The sequence below is a fragment of the Gallus gallus genome, chromosome 4, assembly GCF_016699485.2.
Source record: "Gallus gallus isolate bGalGal1 chromosome 4, bGalGal1.mat.broiler.GRCg7b, whole genome shotgun sequence".
In the NCBI taxonomy this organism is placed as follows: domain Eukaryota; kingdom Metazoa; phylum Chordata; class Aves; order Galliformes; family Phasianidae; genus Gallus; species Gallus gallus.
The window spans coordinates 46,446,645-46,466,230 of NC_052535.1; the positions used below are offsets into that span (position 1 = coordinate 46,446,645).

Sequence of the window (19,586 nt, forward strand, 5' to 3'; positions counted from 1 at the left end):
ATATGTTTTTCGTATTGGTTTGGTTTTGCCAAAAATCACTTCAGTCAGAAATACAAATTTTAAAGATTATTATTTTTGAGTTTTAACTTTACAATAGGAGAAATGACTGTGACCAACTTGGATTCCAGTTAGCGGACTTGTAGGGCTTTTGCATTGTTATGTTTCAGAGGAGTAGTAGAGAATGAAACTGTAGCAGAGCAGTGATGAGGCACTCCTAAAGGAGGAACAGATCCTTCCAAATGCATTTTGAGGAAGTTGAGTAAGAGCCCGCTGAGGGGACGGCGGGTTCAGGCTGTGCCATGGATCAGCTGCTGCATCTCCCGCCCCGTGAGTCACCCCCCACCTTCCATCAGCAAATGGAAAAAAAAACCATAGGAAAGAAAAGGCAGAGGGGATCCCCTGTGCCTCCCCACAGTAACCACAGCACGGCTGCAGATCCACACTTGGAATTCACACGTTTGTAAACCCATTAACTCCAAACTCTTGGAAATGATGACTGATTAAGGTGCGATCCTATGCCCGTGGTGACAGGGAGAACTGGATGGCTGTGGAAAGTAAGTTATTATTCTGATCTGTTGGTGTCTCTCTCTTAACATTTCTCTTTGTGACTGAGCACGTGGATCACTCTGGTGGTGAGGTTGCTGCATGTGTGAAGAGAGAGCACAACTCTGCATTGGAAAATGATGTTTCCTTGGTTTAGATCATTCCATCTTGTTGATTTTTTTTCCCCGTGTCTGTCAAAACGTGTCCATTCTGTAACGATTTGGGTCTGAAGCTTTAATTCCCCCTGAATCTTTGTCGTGGCCTTGTGCTTTGAGGCCAAGGTTCTCATTCACCCACGTCCTTTACACGGTGCATATCTGAGCTCTCAGCAGAATGGGTTTCCTTGGTGCGGGATACATGCTTGGACAGAAATGGAGCTTTGGGAACTAAATGTTAACTGCATCCTTCTCTGTGCTTCTTAGGACTTCTAGGCAATGTATTAAGCTGCACACTGAAGAAGAGATTAAAAATGGGTGCCATTTTCTGATCTGAATGTGTTCCACACTAATTACAGTCAGAAATGTGCATAGTGAGGTGACTTTGGCCAGGAACCTCTCTCATCTGCTATCTCAGAGGAGAGGAGAAAGCAGTGAATGAAAGGACGAACAGAGGAGTTGTCAGGGGAGACACGGAGGGAAGTTGGGTTGAATTTTGAATGTGAATTTAACAGCATGAGGTCTGCTGCGTGGAGGCTCTTTTAGAGAAGCACAAAGTTAAAATTTAGTTACAGTCCTTGAGCAAATGAAAGGCCATCATCTGAACATTCCTTTGAACTGTTGCTGTTGCAGAGCGAAGCCTTGCTCAGAAGTTTGGGCTGCCCGGTTAAAACTGCTGAGCGCTGCTTGGAGAAAAATGAGGAAGGAGCACTCCAGCAGAAGTGCTGTGCGTAACTTTTGGAGCGACCGCGTGCAAATCCTTCTTGTATTTGTTTTTAGAGCTGGATCTGTGGTCCTTTATGTTCTCTTTGGTTAAAGGAGAAATAGACTTCCTCAGTCTGAGCGCCGGTGCTGAGCAGTGCAGGCTGTGGGATTCCTCTTTCAGGTTTGAGGTCTCTGAACGGGACAGCAGTCTTTGACTTTAAGCGCTCCTCTCTGTTTCTGCACTGCAGGCCCACGTGGTGATTGGGCCACCTAGTGCTGTTTAGTTCATAGGCGGTTGTTGGGAAACTGAAACTTCTCGTAGCTGCACCATTGAAGATTTCTGATGTAGCCTATGATGAAACAAAGATGTGAGGCTTTATTTTTAGGATTTATATATACCAACACCCCCAACTCACTCAGTTACTTCCATTTCCACACTGAGTTGTGAAGCAGTGTTGAACAGTATGCAGCAAAAAGAGGTACAACCTTCCCTGAACAGTGACATTTTATTTAGAGGGGAAACCATTTCTTGCAATACATACCCTTAAAGCCTAAGGCTGCTGACCAGGAAGGCTGTTGTGCAAACCAGAAGTAGTGAGTTGACAGCCCGGAAATCAAAGCTGCCCTGCAAGCAATTCCTTCCCAGCCCCCAGAGAATGTGTGGATGAGAGCTGTGCAGCCCAGAAGTGGTGTGAGCAGTGTGCTGAGCCCAGAGCAGGAGCACTGATGGGAACTGTGTGCGGCCTGGCCGGCCCCTCGTCCACACTGCTCCTTCCTCAGCACTAATTCCTTGCATGACTGTCCTCAGGAAGAATGTTACTCCTTTACAAGCAGTTTTAGCCTCTGTTGTTTCAGGCTATGCCTATTGTCTCATCTTCCCACTGTGCGTTGGTTGTTGTGAAGAGCCTGGCTTCAGCTTTGATCTGCTGAGAGCCTGTGGCTTTTTAATACAGGTCAACCTTCAGTCCCTGTTAGGAGATTGTAATCTTGTTATTAATTAAAGAGTAAATAACAACTAATATGAGCTTCAAATTAGCAGCTGGGGTAGCGTACTGATATATCGATTACGTTATGTAATACAGCACCACTGAGTTGGGCTGTATTGAGCAAACTGGCACATTGACACTAATTAAGAGAGAAAAATCTTTACTTACTTTGGTGTGTATTATTTGGAACAACTTAAACACTTCTTACTGAAGCAAAGAAGTAGCATCCTGCTGCGAGTCCACCACGTTGTAAAATAGCACCTAAAATTGTGTCCCAGCTCTTCAAAATACCATCAAAGCTGCCAGAGCTTCTGCCCTCAGGGAGATAGCTGACCTCCAGGCTTCAGAAATTTAGGTAATCGGGGTTTGTCTCTGTATCCAAAGGGTTTATATATGTATTTATTCCCGTGGAGAGCTAAAGGATTAGCAAGGCATTAACTTTCTGAAATGAACAGAATCCCCTCTCGATTTTACTGGATTCTGATTTGATGAAGCAGAATGTTATGTTCATTCAGGAAGCTTGTTTTATTCTTTCATACACAAAATTAAAGGTTGTTTAAGTAATACGGAGTTGTTGTTTGAACGTACATTTGGTTGATCTAATCTATGTCTTCTCTGTGGGTATTTGATCAACTTCAAGTATGTACATCAGTGCTAAACTTGATTTCAGAAGGGGTGATCGCTGTAGAAAGCTCGCCTGTCTGGCCTCTTGGGTGCACCTCTAGCACAGGGATGAGAGGCACTTGACAAGGTAAATAACACCTACAACAAAGATTTCCACCTCCGCTGTGATAGCAGCCAAGCACTGGAGCCCGTTGCTCAGAGAGGCAGTACAATTTCCATCCTTGGAGATGCTTGGAGTTCAATGTGGCTCCAAGCAACCCGATCTGAGCTGAGCCTGTGCCAAGCCAAGGTTGGAGCATGTCACCTTCATGGCTGCCTTCCAACCCGTGTTGTTCTGTACTTAAATACGAAGAATAGCCAGCATTTCCATGATGGGAGTCAGTGCTGTAATAAGACCTAATTACTGAATTTGAAAACCTCTACTTAAAAGCATAATGCTCACTTTCAAGCAGTGTAATTAATTTAAGTTTAACGCTGCAAGTGGTGTGCAAGTCAGTTTAATGTATCTACATAGAGAGCATCTTGAGGTGAATTTCTTAATCCTGACAGATTCTGATTTCTCTGTTCAAGAGGCACATTTTTTGCTCAGAAGAGCAGAAGGGAGTCTGAGCAATAGTGGATTCACGTCTCCTTGGCAGGGAGTTTTGTAAATGAGGGGTTGAATGCAGTACATGAGAATATTCTGAAGACAACTTGAAATGGATTTTCCTGATCTGTTTAAGTGTACACGTTTTTGATGGTTCATTTTGAGAGGGAATTAGCATTTATTTCCATTTGGAACATCAGCTTATAGAAGTGTAGATATTATCAAAGCTTGCAAATTTAATTAGGAAGTAATTAAAGAGCAAAATAACATTGAGTATATGCTAAGATTTTCTTATTCCTTTTTCCAGTGTAATTTTGGCCTTGGCTTAATGTAAATGCTCAACTGATGGAGCATTACTTCTTCCTTCCAGTGGCATAGAGATCAGGGGTTGCATTACATCTTTGTGACTCTCAATGCATTACATCAATGTGACTCTTTTCAATGTATCAATGCTGAGGCAAGACCTAGGCTGTCCCATGGAACTTGCCTAAACTGAACGAGACCTACTCTGTTTTCTTGGCTTCCATGTTCCTTTTTAAAAGTCTGAGTTGATGGCGTTTAACTTTCATTGCTTGTGAAGCCTACTCTGCCAAAGTGTGAACGTTCTGCGGTGTTGTTCTGCCTCTGCATATGGGCTGCTTCTGGAGGAGACATTAATGCAGCTCTGTGAGGTTGTGGCTCCTTCTGCTTTGCCTCATCAACACCTGGCTTTTATCTTCTCCGTGCTTTGCAGTGTTGAGATGAATCTGGCTGAAGTAAAACCCATGCAAGATTGGGATTTTTCTGGAATACATGAGAATTGCTTAAAAGGCACAGGAGGACACGGGGCCTATCTGGTGAATACAGCATCATTTGTGGAGAGTTTGGCTGTTTTGTGGGGCTTTTTTTGTCACTCATGAGTGAGTTCAGTTGGGGGGGAGCAGCGCTTAGCAGTTGCATCTGGGAAGCTGGCTGTAATACTTGGTCGTTATGACCCCTTTTGTTGTGGCCCTCCCTTCTGCAGTTGAAGTTGGAAGTGGCTGTGTTTTCAGGGTTGCTGCTGGATTTGGAATAGCTTGCTTCCCACCTACCCCCCTTCCCCAAATACTGTTAGTTGTAGGGAATACCAGCTGAGGCATTTGCATTATCTTTAGTCCAGTTATAACTGGCATCAGGCAGTTTATCTGCCGTTGTGCATAAAAAGCAGAGGCTTAACACGGTTACAGTGCTTATCGGTGCTTATGGAGAAAGCACAGAATTGTGCATTAGAGCAGAATGTTGTGCCCTGTATCATGCTTTGTCGCACAGTCATATGGCAGAGACATCTGTGATTGAGACCTCAGCATTCAAGATCCCCTCCTGTATGCTGGTAACATTGTATTTCAGGCGGTGGTGGTGGTTGGCTGAGGGGTGTGTGGGACGTTCCCTGCTCCAGCTGGTACAGTCCTCCTTGTATTCCCTGCTTTCTGAGCTGTTACTTCTGCTCTTGGGAAGAGAGACAACATCGAGTTATGGACTGCCACATTCTGTGCTAAGTTCAAGATGGATGAAGTAATATTTGATTAGAAATGAGAAATGTTTAAGCAGACCATGATGACAAATGTCAGTAGACTCCTCTGTGTCGTTTTTTTAGTGTTTTCTGCTGTAAACCTCTAGGCTCTGTCTGTGAGAAGGTGAACTGTGTGTTATGATGCATTTTCCTCCTTTGTCTTCTAGTGCATGAGGCCAGTGGAGCCTTTGTTTGGCAGTATGACTGGAATGCAAACCATGAGAATTCAGACACTGGCTCCTACTGGCAGTGTATGGTCCTCACCTCCTGAGCCTGGCCTGTCCAAACAGTGTGCTGTACGTTCATGCCCCTTGTACTGCCCGTGGCCTGGAACATGGGTGCTAGGCATGTCACTGCTGGAGCAGGCAGATGTTTTCCTGCTTTGCATGTAAAGGAACCACAGTGGAGGATTGATCAGAAGAACAAAATGAGCCCACCCAGCCCATACTTTCCTGTGCCAGCTCCGTTCACAGACGTTGCACAGAGCACAGAGATGATGGATGCCACACACTCACAAAACACTTGAACTCAATTTGCGGAGGTGAAGGTAACCTTTAGGGCTGCAAGGTTTGCAGTGGGCCAGGTCAGCACACATTGCATTCTGGGCACCAGCCCTGAGAATTCACTGCGTGAGGACTGGGAGATCTCCTCTCCCGCGCTTCCTGTCAGCTCCTTCCCATTAGTTACATGTATGTAACAACATGAAAAGGCTGCAGAGGTCTGGATAGGTTTGTCTTGAACGCCTGTGGTCTGTAACAAAATATTTGATGCTTTTTTAGGACTCTCATTTTTTACACGGTGATGGCACCGGTACAGTGTGTTGTAACTTGATAAACCTCCTTTGTCTGCTGAGTGGTGAAGTCAGGGGAATACAGTTGAACTGGATAGTGCTTGTGTTTCTTCTATGGATTTCAGAAGCGAGAGGGGAAAGATGAGTGGATTTTATGGTGGTTCTTGCTCTGTTTGCTTCTTTCCAAGGACAGAGTGATTTGAGACCCAGCATTTCTTGTGGGATGCCTGGTGAGGGAAGCAGCAAGCTGTGTTGAGTTCTGGAGTTTCATAAGTGAGTCTCTAGAAAGTATGGAGATATTTATCCTATGTAAAATTAGGGACAGAACTGAAACCCATGCTTGGGAGGTCTCTGCAGTGCTGCCAGTGTTCTGTGTCAGAGCAAGCAAAGTGCCGAAATGGATGGGGAGGAAGAAGTAGTGACAGCTCGTAGGCATTATCCAAGCCAGAAATCACTTCTGCATGGTTGGAAGTGAATTTATACTTATCGCTACCAGTTCTGAAGCAAAATGTTTGGAAACGCTGTAGTCAAAGTTCAATTGGCCTTTGGTTTTTTTTTGTTTTTAAGGTAACAAAAAGTGCTTTGAGTTTAATACGTACTGACCAATGCACTGTGTGGTTTAAATAACACCAGAAGTGAATATTTATTCATCTGCTGGAAAACCGTTTTTGATAGGAGGAGGAGTAACTGTACATAATTACTCCAGCTATGTAAGTAAGCTCTTCAAGGAGTGCCCGTCAACCTGAGCTCTTCTGAAAATTACTGCAAAGTGTCAGTTAGGGTTTTATCAGTCCTGTTCAGGCTGACCACTCCAATGCTCTGCTTTGGGAAGGTGATTGGAAATGATACTTTATAACCCCCTGAACTCAGAGGTCGCACTTCAGTGCAGCAGGAGCTTTCTGCAGGGCTTGCATGGGAGCAAAAGTATTTTAGACACTGAAGCTTTTTTTTTTTTCCTGAATGACACCTGATTTCTGGAAAATAATGGATGTGCTCACTGCCAGATGCCAGTGGTGGGCCATGAAAATCGAGTCGGGAGATACGATGTGAATTCTCTGTGGTGCTGGCACCTGCTGAGCCATACCCTGCGTGTGCACGCATAGGTGAGGATGTGCTCTGGCGGGGAGGGATCACTGAGGTAGTGTTGTGCTCAGCAGGCAGAAACCTGGTGACATCCTGTAGTAGTGTTACACGTTATTTCTTTTTTCAGGACATAATTCCTACTTACACATTTCCAAAATGGTTATGAGAAGGCTTCTACTGCTGAATGGCCAGTTTGAGTCTTCGCGTGCTCCTCTTCAGTATTGGGTGGCAGAGCCCTACGGGGTATCTGAGCTTGTCAAGGAGAGAGCTGTCAGCAGCAAGCGAGGTGCCACATCTCTGCTCCTCACATACCTGGAACAGTGCAGCCCTATTCAGTATTGCCTTGCTTCTCTGCTTGGCACTCCGTCGGTGGCTGAGGCTGCCACAGAAGTTCCATGTGTAGAATGGCTGCAGAGTCCCTTAGGTGCCTGCTGTGAGAGCAGGGGAGCTCTGTTGTGTCCTCAAGGGGCAGGGGTAGATGGATAGGGCTGTTTGCTGTGTGCCCAAATGATCCTTTAAGATGGATGAATGTGAGTCTGGATTGTTGGGAGAACACAGATCCTTGCCTCAACAATGAAGAGGAAGGGTTTTGTTTTCTCCACTTCATGTACCACTGCATTTCCCAGAGGTGTTGATCCTTTGCAGAGGAGACATGGGAGGAACCAAGGAAGCAGGCCAGGCCAGGCCACGCTGTGGAGATTGGCCAGAAGTGGTTCTGTGTTCTCAGAATGCATGGCACTGTTTTTGTCCATGTCTGGCATGGTGGGAAGACAATGCTGGTGTCTGTCCCTGCTCTCTGTGTGCTTGGATATGTGTGGGCCTGCCACCTCGCTTCACTGGAGAGGGGACGTGGAGAGGCCGATAGAGCCTGCGCTGTGCCGGCTGCTCACAGAGCACTGCCGCTGTGGCCAGGATGCTGAAAACTGAGCTGTAGTGTTGCTTGATTTAGTTACACTTCTGATGATGTCAGCCTTCTGGCATACTCAAAATTCACATTTTTCTGAGCCACCGTCTTCCTTTTCTTTGCCTGTTGTTGTGGAATAAATAGGGCGTGCCACTGGCTTTGCAATCACTGTTGGTGATTCTGCCGATGACAGCAGAGAGAATTTGAGTTTGGCCGATGCTAAAGATCAGTTGACATAATTAAAGTGGGAGTGGTTTATTTTTGGCGCTGAGAGAGCTGTTCAGCTCCTGTGAGCTGTGTTCACGCAGCCCCTCCTGTCCCCTGTGCCTTCTGGTTTTGGGACTGTGGATCAGAGCCGTCCCATTCTGTGACCAAGTATTTCTTAAGTCAGCGTGATCCTGATGCACTTCTAATACACAAGTAGGGCAATGTAAGGGGTCAAGACTTAAGAAGACAAGGTGCTCCATGCACACTGTGGAAAGTGTTCATAGAACAGGCAGCTTGGTGCATGTGGACCCTAATCGGTGCTCCCACAGGATTTCTCCCTGTTTCTTATTTCACACTGAGTAAGCAATGCCTGTGGAAGGGGGGTCGGAAGCTGTCTCTGTGCTTTCACTTCCTAACAGTGATGATTTGTTGGTTTTTTTTTTTTTTTTGATGGAAGCCAGAGGAACTGCTGATGCTGCACTCTTTCTGCTTAAGCAAGCTCACAGTGTTGGGGTCCTTGCAGCACAACAACTGGTCAGTTGAGCTTTGACAATATAGGCAGTGCTAATGAAGTCTGGCCTAAATGCAGTTTGATCTGATTGCAGCCCATACGTAAGATTTCCGTTGTCTGTATTTAGTAAATAAATAATTCCTAACCAAAGAACTTGTTCATGGTATACAAAGGTGTGGCTGTTAATGCTGAGCTAATGGACCTGCCAACAAGTTGATTTCTGTTTTCAGTGCTTGTGTTGAGACTGGATCAAAATATGGTGTAGTCATTAAGGACCACGTCCCTCTAAGTCAGGAGTTGTGTGAAAGCCGCCTCTCTGGCAAAGCCTTTTGGAGGCACAGTGATCATATGCTGCTGCTTTTCACTTCTGGTTTTTTTTCCCTCCTAAAATCTTTGTTATTTTTACTGTACAAAATAAAATTCACAAAGTGTATATTTGTGTTGCTACAAGGTTTTCCTTGTTGATGTGGGTTATGTCTGTACCATAGCATAGGTAGTTATACAGCTGAACATGGCAGGTTGGGAATCAGAGCTGAAATCAGGTGCTCTCACAGATGTCCTAGGAGCAACTGCTCTTTGCAGCATAGCAAAGCTCTGCTTTTATTGGCATGTTTGTGTTCTAACCTCTGTTCTTTTCTTACCTTCTCCAGTGAATGGACAGCTCTTGAAGAGGAACCTCAGAAAGGAATGGGCTCTGTTTTCCTGAGGCTGTTGGCCCCGATCCCAGGAATGCTATAGAGGTCAGTGCTGCGAGTACCAGAGGATGTCTGCAGAAACAACCTTTTGGTTTGTAACTGCTGTGCTCCTCCCCAGGTCCTGTGTGAGGCACTTTGTTTGCTGTCTTAGAAACAGGGTTAGCGTGGGTATCACTGGAATGCTGTGAATTTAAAATTGCTCTACTCAAACCAAACTTAGGTTTTTACGTATTGGTGTAAAGGCAAATGGAAATGCATCTGCAAAATACATGTAACCAATTGGGAGGAGCTGACAGGAAGTGCAGGAGAGGAGATCTCCCTGTTCTCATGCAGTGAATTCCCAGGGCTGATGCCCAGAACGCAATGTGTGCTGACCTGGCCCACTGCAAACCTTGCAACCCGAAAGGTTACCTTCACCTCTGCAAATTGAGTTCAAGTGTTTTGTGAGCGTACGGCATCCATCATCTCTGCTGCTCTGTGCAGCTTCTGTGAATGGAGCTGGCGCAGGAAAGTATGGAATGGGTGGGCTCAGTTTGTTCTTCTGATCAAACCTCCATGGAGTGCTGCTTACAGAGCTCCAGTGCGTGGTTGGATTTGGCTTCCAAATGCATCCCGCTGATGGCCCGTGGGTATCAGCACCATGACAGCATGGGGTGATGCAGACTTTGGCTGTGCAGCATTCATTGATTTCTGCGTGTTTTGAGTAAGCAATGAACAGGTATGAACAGGTGGCTCTGGGTGTTACTGCAAATCCTAGAATAGTTTCATTTTGACATGAAGGAGAGCATCAACCCTAGAGCTGAATCCAAGTCCTTTGTGGTGCTGGCAGGAAGAAGATGGCACAGATGTTTTCAGGTGGTACGATAGGGAGTGCCTTTATTCTGGATGCTCTGTTGGCAGCGAAAGATTGAGGTGTACTGCTTTCTGTTGGTGCTCTTAAGACAAAACAAACAGAACTCCAGTCAAAATATTTGTATGGGGTATAACCCCAACCAGTGGCTGTCCTTCCCCTCAGCACACAGCCATACTCCTTCCCAGTGCAGTATTTCTTGTGTATAATTTCTCCCAGTATTTTAGTTTATTTTAAATTTTAGATGACCTTAAACATCTCAATGTTTAAGTAGGATAAGTAAATACTGTTATTCAGATCCACAGTAAGGAAGCTTTCCCTTCTGTAAATAATGAATTGTCCTTGTCACATACCTTGAGACCTAATTCAGAGTATATGGTTATCTTCCTGTATCTCTATGGGTATTTTATGCTTCAGGAATAAAAATAGACTGTATTTGGAGTAAAAAAAAATAAAATAAATGAAATTTGAAAGAATGCCTCAGATTTATATTCCCTTCTCAGTGATGTGGTTGCATGGAGCCCCTGCCCACCTGTTTTCTGACAGAAATACAGTGGGACTCATATCCAGCGTAATTCCAAGAGTGGTACATCCAGCACACACCATTTAGTTGGACTTCTTGGACAATGCTAGAATGGCAAATTCTTGAAGTACAGCTGTGTGGCTGAAGCAGTGCAAACTGCCGTTCTCAGGGTGTGCTTTGGCTAACCGAAGTCACGGGATGTTGCTGATTTAATAGAACTGGCAGAATTAGCAAAAGTCAACAGCAGTGGTGGTTGGAATGACAGTGTGTTTTGTGTATTATATATGGAGTAACCACCGTTGTGTGAGTCACTAAAAGAAATTTCAAGTATCATTTACAGAAAAGTTTAATAACACTAAAATACAGCTTCCCCCTCTCCCCCACCACTGCTCACGCAGCAAAGTTTTGGCTCAGGTGCAGTATTCCATATTTCATTTGGATCACTTATCCTGCTGTCATAGCATGAGAACTACTCCCAGTCTGAGTAGTTTGGGAAACGGTTTGGCATTCCTCTTGGAGCTGCTGTTTCATAGAATCATACACATTGGAAAAGACCACTAAAATGATCCAGTCCAACCCCAACCCATCCCCACCGTGCCCGCTGACCACGTCCCTCAGTGCCACATCTCCATGGTTCTTGAATACCTCCAGGGATGGTGACTGCACCACCTCCCTGGGCAGCCTGTGCCACTGCAGCACTGCTCTTTTTGAGAAACCTCTCCTAATATCCAACCTGATCCTCCCCTCGTGCAGCTTAAGGCTGTTACCTCTCATCCTGTCCTATTCATTTCATCCTATATTGCACGTACCTTCCTGACCTGAAGTCTGTAACCTGTGTTATTTCTTGAGGATAGTATAGTAAAAGACCACAGCCGCTTTCTTCTCATTTCTCTTGAAATGTGAAAGGTCAGTGCAAATTTCCAGCATAGACTAGCAGTTGCTCACATGTACATTAGGAAAGCTTGCCTGTTTTTAGTGCCATCTTGTTGTTTTTTTAATGTGTTTTACCAAAATGTTTGTTGCCATCAGTTGTTTTTTTTTCTTCTCTGAGATCAAAATGCAGTTCTACCAATACATTCCATGAGGGTATTTCATCTTGGCTTAGGCAGAGAATGTCATTCTTCCTGTTATATCCCTCCTACCAGTGGTTGGTTAATTATCTCCAGTATTAGAAGCTTCATTCTCATTTGCAATGAGGAGGTTCCTCCCCCCTCTTTTCTTTTTTTCCCCAGCTGCTGTATTCTGTTATGACTTTGTCTCTGGGCTTAATGGTTCCTCAGTAATTGGTATTTCCTTCTGTTATTCCAGTTGCAGTACCTGTGGTATAATCACTTCTCCTTTCCATAATTGACCCTTCACGATAACCTCTTTTTTTGGTAATTTAAATAGATCAACTTCTTGACATTTCTTGCTGTAAGGCATTTTCTATCCTTGGGTAATTTTTATCGCTTTTACTGACCTTCTTCAGTTTTTCAATAGTCTTTAAGCACTGATAAGTGGACACTGTAATTCCATCGAGTCTTTCCTTTTTGTTCTCCATAACTTCATGTATAGAAATCATTTTCTGTTCCCCTTCACTCCTTCCGATACCCGAAGGCGAGCATGGCAATGGTCCCTTTTACAGTAGTGTCCAATGGGCTACATCTGAGTGATTGATCTACTCTGAGCCACTCAATTCCCTTCTAAGATCCTTGTTCACAGAATTCAGTCTCAGGTATAGAAGAGTAACTCACAGAACTCACGGTAACTTTGTGGAATGGTGCAGGGCTGCATACAGGCACTACGTGGTATCAGTGAGAAGTGTTACAGTGAGCTGCTTGTGCTCCAGGAGGGAGACTGTGGGGAGAGCTTTCCTGTGGATTGGGCAGCTGTGGTGTGAGGTCAGCAGTAAGTCTGTTGGAAGGCAGTGTCTGCTTACCCTAGGGAAGTCAAGGGAAAAAAAGCTACGTGTGCCTTTGTATTGGTATAGCCAATGTCCCAGAAGGTGTGAAGGCCTTGTTTGGTTACAGAGTAACGTATAGAACTGGTACTAATTGTATTCCAGAATTATTTTGAGAATGCTTTGCAACATGTCAATAGCATTTCTGTAAATGCTCTGCGAAGAAGAATCACAGAAACATCTCAGAAACTGCACCGCAGTGTTTGGCAGTGCTCTTTGCCTGGGTGGCTGTGACTGGTGCTGGAGGGTGTTGGGTGTTGCCCTGTTGCAAGCCGTCTGCTTCAAACCCTTCAGGCACGTTCTAATCAATTCCTAGCACAGAAGATTACCTAACAGTGCTAACTGTGGCATGGAAAGTTGCTGCAAGAGGGGCTGCTGTGTATTAACAAGCTGTGACGGGATGGTGCCTGACTTTCTTGCGCTCAGTGGTTTGTGTTTGTTTCTGCACAGGACGCCGGGGAGCTCCGGAAGCCAGTCAGGATGAATATGGTGAAGAGGATCATGGGCCGGCCCCGGCAGGAGGAGTGCAGCCCCCAGGACAACGCGCTGGGGCTGATGCACCTGCGGCGCCTCTTCACAGAGCTCTGCCACCCTCCCCGGCACATGACCCAGAAAGAACAGGAGGAAAAACTATACATGATGCTGCCGGTATTTAACAGGGTAAGCCAGAGAGTCTGTGGGAGACTTTGGCTTTATTGAAACCAACTGCTCTTATTGTGTTTCGCCAGGATCTCTGGTTCTAGCAGAATGGAACTTGCTCCTTTGTTGGCATCCTCTATTTTTTTCCATCTTTTCCTCATGTATTGTTGTGTAAGTGGATGAACCCATCATTGGAGATTTTCGTCTGTCAGGACTGTTTCTGAGCTGCAGGCCATGGCGGGATGTAGCTTCAGACAGCTTTCCTGCACAGCTTACTGTTTTCATAGGCACCTTTATCTTCTGGAAACAGAGTACCCTATGAGATGTTTTCCAAGGTGAAGTTGTCTGCTGCTGCAGTCTTTATTCTCCTCTTTTAGAGGTGATTTCTAGCTTAAGCTTAGTTGTGGCAAGTTTGTACCCATATGTTTGTGTGCCAGCACTGTCCTTGAGCCTAAATCACATTTCTCCCTTCTTGACACTTACTGTATTAATGCATATTTAGAGATAACAATCATGCTCTCTCTTGTCAGATTTGGTTTTGCAAGGTTGTGCAAGCTGAACATTTTTTATCTTCTCTCGTGTGATAAATTCTCTGTTCTCCAAGCCTTTTCCCTGTGTGAATCTGATTTACTCTTCTTGCGCAAGGGGGGTTTCAGTGAGGATCCAATAGCTGTATGTGCAGTGTCATTCCTATTTTACTGCCTCCTGTGCTCAGGCGCTGAGATGGCTTGGAGCAGGGCTGTGACTGCTGCCACTGGCATTGATAGGAGCTAAATCCTCTCCATGCCTTGTATCGCTTTCAGTTCCTTTGCCGCTTCATTGAGCCTCATAACTTCAGTGGTGGCTTTAGGCTCTTGATTGAGCAGTATGTACAGAGATCTACATTTATCTTCTTCCTGCTGTGACACGAGCTCTTGTTACTGAATCTCCTCTTGAATGATGGATTTCTGGTCGCGTGTGCTGCTGTGGAGAAGTGGAATCATTGATTAAGCTACAAAAGGGAAAAACTTGATTGGAAAAGCAGTTCTTTTTCTAGATTGATGTTTTGTTGAACATGTGGCTTTTGATGGTGTTACACATTGGACTGCTTGCATGTTGCGTAGAAAAAGCAATCCTAGTCTAGATATAGTGCTAATAGGATTTTCAGGCTACTCAAGAGCATGCTTCAGTAGATAAACCCCCCTAAATGTTATTCTGTTGCCTTGGGTTCTTATTCCTAGTGCTGCAGGTAACCTGTTATGTGAGTCTGGGAGAAAAAAAACTCAGCTCACCCACTTCCTCTTTAATTTATCTGCCTGGATTGTATGCCCTCTAGCCATGAACTTTCTTAATTGTTTTTTTTTTTTTTTACAAACGTGCACAGTGGAGTCTTAATCTTGGCTTGAGCCTGTGAATAATATTTTGTTGCAATTACATCTGGAATTCTCCCTCTGGTGGTTTCAGGTGGCTGATGCTTCTGAGGGGGGAGGATACTCACTGTTCTCACTTCAGCACTACATTGTCATCTGTGGGCAGAGAAACTGTTTGTTCCTGAGCCCTGGTAGTGCTTAGTTGTAGCACTGTAGTTACGGAACCTCCAGTTGGTGATACAGCTAAGTTTGCAGGAATATGGTGTAGCAATTGGTGTCCTCTTATTGTAGGGCAGTCTTTCCTTAGACCTTGATTAGACTGGAGATAAAAAGGAAGTTTTAAATTTCTCTGTATTACTCCACTTTCTTCCACCTCCCCTGCCTTTACACCTCATAATTCTTTGTCCCTCTTAACCCTGTTAAATCTTAATTTTAGATGTCCCATGTCTTTGCATCATTTGTTCTCACTGTTTCTTTTTCAACTTACTTTGAGCAACTGCTCTGAAAAAAAACCCCAAGGCCACTAACTGTAAGTTTCTTTCTACTCACAGTCAGCTCTTGCCTACCTGTTCTCAGACACCAAATCTAAAGATTTCAAAATGGTATGCGTGTCTTCTGCTGTTTCCTCAGCAGGCGGGCATTCTGGCTAGTCTTTTCTCTTAGATCCCTTTGTTCCCCGTTTTTTCAGGTTTTCTTTCCCTAAATTATGCATGTCTCTCCTTCACTGTATGTCACTGAACTTTGTTGATAGGCTCTTAGTTGTCTAAATCCTGAAGAATCTTTCATTTCCTTTCCTTGGTGAACTTTATACTGAAATTGTCCTTCTTGCCTCACACGCAGGCCTTTGTCAGATGTAGACCCTTCGTTTTCCAACCTCATTAAATTCAGAACCTTTGCATGGTGCAATGGTGAAAGCACATATTATTTGTGCTCTTTTACTTCATTGTTGCGCGGTCACTGATAACCATTATGAGTTGTCAACAAACTGTTAGTGTAGCACAAATCTCTCTCATCTATCTCAAATCTCATCTATCTCAGGTTTTTTTCCCCTTGACTTTTGCACAAATTCATTCTTGTCTTCTTGTGTGCAAAAAGTTGAAGAATTATAATATCAACTATTTATTTTGACTTCTATAGTTTCTGTTGTTAGGTTGCTGGTTAATGCCATCGCCTTCTTTTGAGGTTTATGACTAAAGTCTGCAGGTGGCTTTCTTGGCTTATGTAGCCGTGTGTTTTTTGGAGTGTCAGCTGTCTGTTAGGAAAATCCCACTAGCTTAGCAAGACAGACAAAAGCAAAGTCGGAAGTTGATTGGAATAAAAAAATCAGGAGGGGTGAAATACTTCTTTTCATTGCAAGTCTTACATAGCATGTTCATGGGAAGAACTGGAAGATGTTGGTTCTGAGATGGCTTGATACACACTAAATTCAGAGGTGGCTTTCCTGTGGGACTACTTCTGTTGAAAGGAAACATCAAAACATTGCCAGACATTCCTTTTTTTTTTTTTTTTTTTTAAATCTTGTTTCTCCAAGATAATAGCTGCAAACATTTCATGGTATCAGTTAATAACTTGATTTGAATCGGATCCTGAATCCTTCAGTTACTTTGCACAGGGTAGACTGCGTACTTCTAGTACTGCTGCTTTAAGCCAAGCACAGGATGTTGCTTTTTACTGTACACAGAGACCTAGGGTGAGGCATTAACCTGCTTCCTATGGGCATCCACGTGGCCAGCATCAGGCAGCTAATGAATCAGGTGCTTTTTTGCTTAACCACCTAAGACTGATTGATTTGGCAGAGATAGCTGAAGTGTTGTGTGGAATGAGGTTCTATCTGATTATTTTGAGGATTATTAATCAGTAGATCCAGAGGAGCTAAAGCAGCCTTCTGCTTATAGATGTGGGATGTCTGAAGCTTGCTGCAGCCTCAACTATCTTACTATTTTGTTAATGAATGGTTGTTTGGAACATTTGTCCCCTCATTGTTCAGGGAGGCTTATGAAAAATTGAATCATGAAGTAATAAAAAGCGACATCAGTACATAAATCATGAAACATTCGTCCTCTGGAAAAGTTTTCAAAAGCCTCCTTTCAGAGATCTGCATCCATGTGAGCTCTGTTCTCAGAAGCGGTGTGGCAGTGCCCTGCCTTGTGCTACTCGTGCTGTACCAAAGCTCCTGAGGTATAAGAAAGAAGTGAATGGATGGATAGAGAAGCTATTTGGAATAAGTGATGTTTGAATACGGTGAATTGCTTACATCTTCTTGGAAGAACCATGCCGTCTGTTATTAAAAATAAGACAACTCACTGTTAAAATGCTTTGTATCCTATTCCATGTATGTTACTGCCTTTAGTCAAGGAGTATGCCAACATACTTATTTTAGTGCAACCTCACCTATGGGGCAAAGCATTCAAAACTAGATCTCCTCAGTCAGCCTTTCATTGCAGCTATGAACACACTGCCTTTCCTATGATCTGCTGACAGTTAGCCATCTTAAGACAGACGGTATGCCAATCCGTTTTCCTCTTTCCTTGGTCTGAGCATTAAGCAGTAAGCAATAGTAAGGTACTCTGCCAGTGTGTCTTCTAGTCTGACTGGTCTTGAGTAGGTCGTAGCAGGGAACATGCATGCATTGGGGACCTCCTCACCTTTTGTAGCCCATCAGTTTTGTGAAAGATGCAGGAACGCTCTCTGCTTTGCAGTCCCAGTTTGCAGGTGGTTCTTAGTTGGCCTCAAACAGTCATCTGCCTCCAGTGCCTGGGCTTTTGCCTGCTTTCTTCATTGGTAATGACAGCTGAAATTTCCTATGTGAGGAACACCTAAGTTTCTGGTGAAAACTATTTTTATAGTGCGGAAATAGAGTGTTTAATTTTAATTTTGTATTTCTGGCTCTGTTTCATCATGCCTTTGAAATGCAAGTAGGCAGGAGAAATATTTTTGGTTGTTCTCTAACATGCCAGAGCTATTGACAATGAGTGAAGGAGTAAGAAGTAAAACTTTACACACACAACTGAATCACAGAATTGCAGCAGTTGGAAGAGAGAGACCATCGAATCCAACCCCCTGCTACTCAGGAGGGTTGCTTGGGGGGCTACTCAGTGCCACAGTTGCCTTGCATCTCTGTTCACACTAATGTTGTAGATGTCACTGGAGGTGTCCAGACTTCTGAGTGACCTCATGTTAACAGCTGACCTGCAACAGTAGCACTGATAAAGGCCAAAAGGAGAAGAGGCTGAAGTAGCATTTGAGTCCAAATCTGCTGTTGAAGATTTCATTCCCTTGTTGAGAAGCGAATATGGCAAGCGAATTGATCTAAAATGTTACTTAAAAACAAAATGAGATTAAAAAAAAAATGTTATCCAAGTACCCTGGCTTGTTAGCGATGTTCTTACAGGATGTGCAATTAGCCATGAGAGGGGGAAAAAAAAGTCAACTGGCAGAGAAGTTCTGAGATACTCAGATATTCAGGAGGCTTCTGTATTCTTTCAGCACTGACACAAGTGATGGTACCAGAATGTGGACGGCATGCTTCTTTCAGTAATTAATATCTAACATCGTGCTTCTCCTGGGACCTTTTTTGTGAGAGGAGTACCTCAGATAAGCAGACAGGGACTCCTTGCTGTGTGTAGTCTTTTATGACAAGTGAATTACGGACGCAACTTTGAATTCTTTCCAAGATAATTTAATGTTCCATAACTTTGTGCAGTTCTATAGAGTTAACAGGTTAACTCCCTGTTAACTGTGATTCAGTGGATGATTTTATAATCAAATCAATACTTAATCACAAAGAGTAAGTTAGTAATTAATTTAAAAAAAAATTGTTAGTGACTACTACTGTTATGTGAAGGAGGATCTCAACAAAGGAGAAGGAGGCCTTGGGAAGTGTGGGACCTGTGAGGCTTCCTGGGGTAGTCACTTCTGGATAGTGTCTTCTGGAATATTTCGTGCCGATCATTCTGTACTTGGAGTTCACCCATTGGGATATGTTGGTTCAGTAAACAGTTGCTCTTAAAACAGAAGTCCTGTGGGAGTGCTTACTGTGCAATGTGGTCTTTCCCACTCTGGGAGTTTTTTGTTGTGCAAGGAAATTCGTGGTTCTCTTTTTTCCCCCTTTATTTGTCAGATCTTTCCTCCCTGTACGATGACATAATTTCACATATACTTATATCTTGTACTGTGCACTGTGAAAGAACAGTACAAGGATGAATAATGCAGCAGAAAAAAAGTGATCTCAATAGTGCTACCTTCAGTTTGCAAGGAGGAAGTGGTAGCTTATAATGATTTAGGTAAATAGGGCAATTTATAAAATTTACCTATTTTTTTCTTGTTTCAGGTATTTGGAAATGCTCCTCCAAGTACAATGACAGAAAAATTTTCTGATCTCCTACAATTCACTACTCAAGTGTCACGATTGATGGTGACTGAAATTCGACGGAGAGCATCGAATAAATCCACAGGTACTGCATGGGGCACAAAGTCGAGCTTTTGTCCATCATGAAGTGTGGACGTTGAAGTCTTAACAGGGAAAATGTGTTATGTTTCTTTGGGCTGAGAGAATGAGACAAGTTGAGTCCTCCTGCCTAGGGTATAAGACAGTTAAGTTCCACAGGCTTGATAATATGTTGAAGACAGGAGTACACTGAGTTGCCTCAACTAGTAGGAGGACACAAAAGATCATGGAGACAGCTGCTGCAGCTTGCTCAGTGTGTCTGTTGGTGTTGTTTTGTCCCTCAGATACGTTTGTGTTTAAATCATACCTTTAAATTAGCTGTTGGCCTGAAAGCTAATAGGAAGATGTGGAATTGTGGTGAGCAGCACATTAGGACCAGCATCCCCAGCACTGGAAAGATGCATCTTGGCCCCTCTTTAAGGTCTGTTTGTTGAATGCCAGAGGGAGACTTAGTTCTATACGGAACCATCGGTGTGTCAAACCCTGCCTGCTTGCTGGAAGTTGCATATTGGAGGATGATGT

At 43.9% G+C, this 19,586-nt stretch overlaps 1 protein-coding gene across 8 annotated transcripts in view; it reads left to right on the forward strand.

Moving 5' to 3' along the window:
* The window catches only part of WDFY3 (WD repeat and FYVE domain containing 3), a 139,864-nt gene that overhangs the window by 19,600 nt on the left and 100,678 nt on the right, over window positions 1-19,586 (forward strand). For 7 of the 8 annotated variants that reach the window (XM_015276464.4, XM_015276469.4, XM_015276467.4 and 4 more), the window contains exons 2-4: window positions 9,273-9,362; window positions 13,080-13,289; window positions 18,948-19,071. In XM_015276464.4, coding sequence (XP_015131950.1) covers window positions 13,110-13,289; window positions 18,948-19,071 — 304 coding nt within the window. In that variant the 5' untranslated portion in view covers window positions 9,273-9,362; window positions 13,080-13,109. Of the gene's footprint in view, window positions 1-411; window positions 555-9,272; window positions 9,363-13,079; window positions 13,290-18,947; window positions 19,072-19,586 lie in introns of those variants that run through there. The other variant, XM_015276465.4, reaches the window with a different exon arrangement.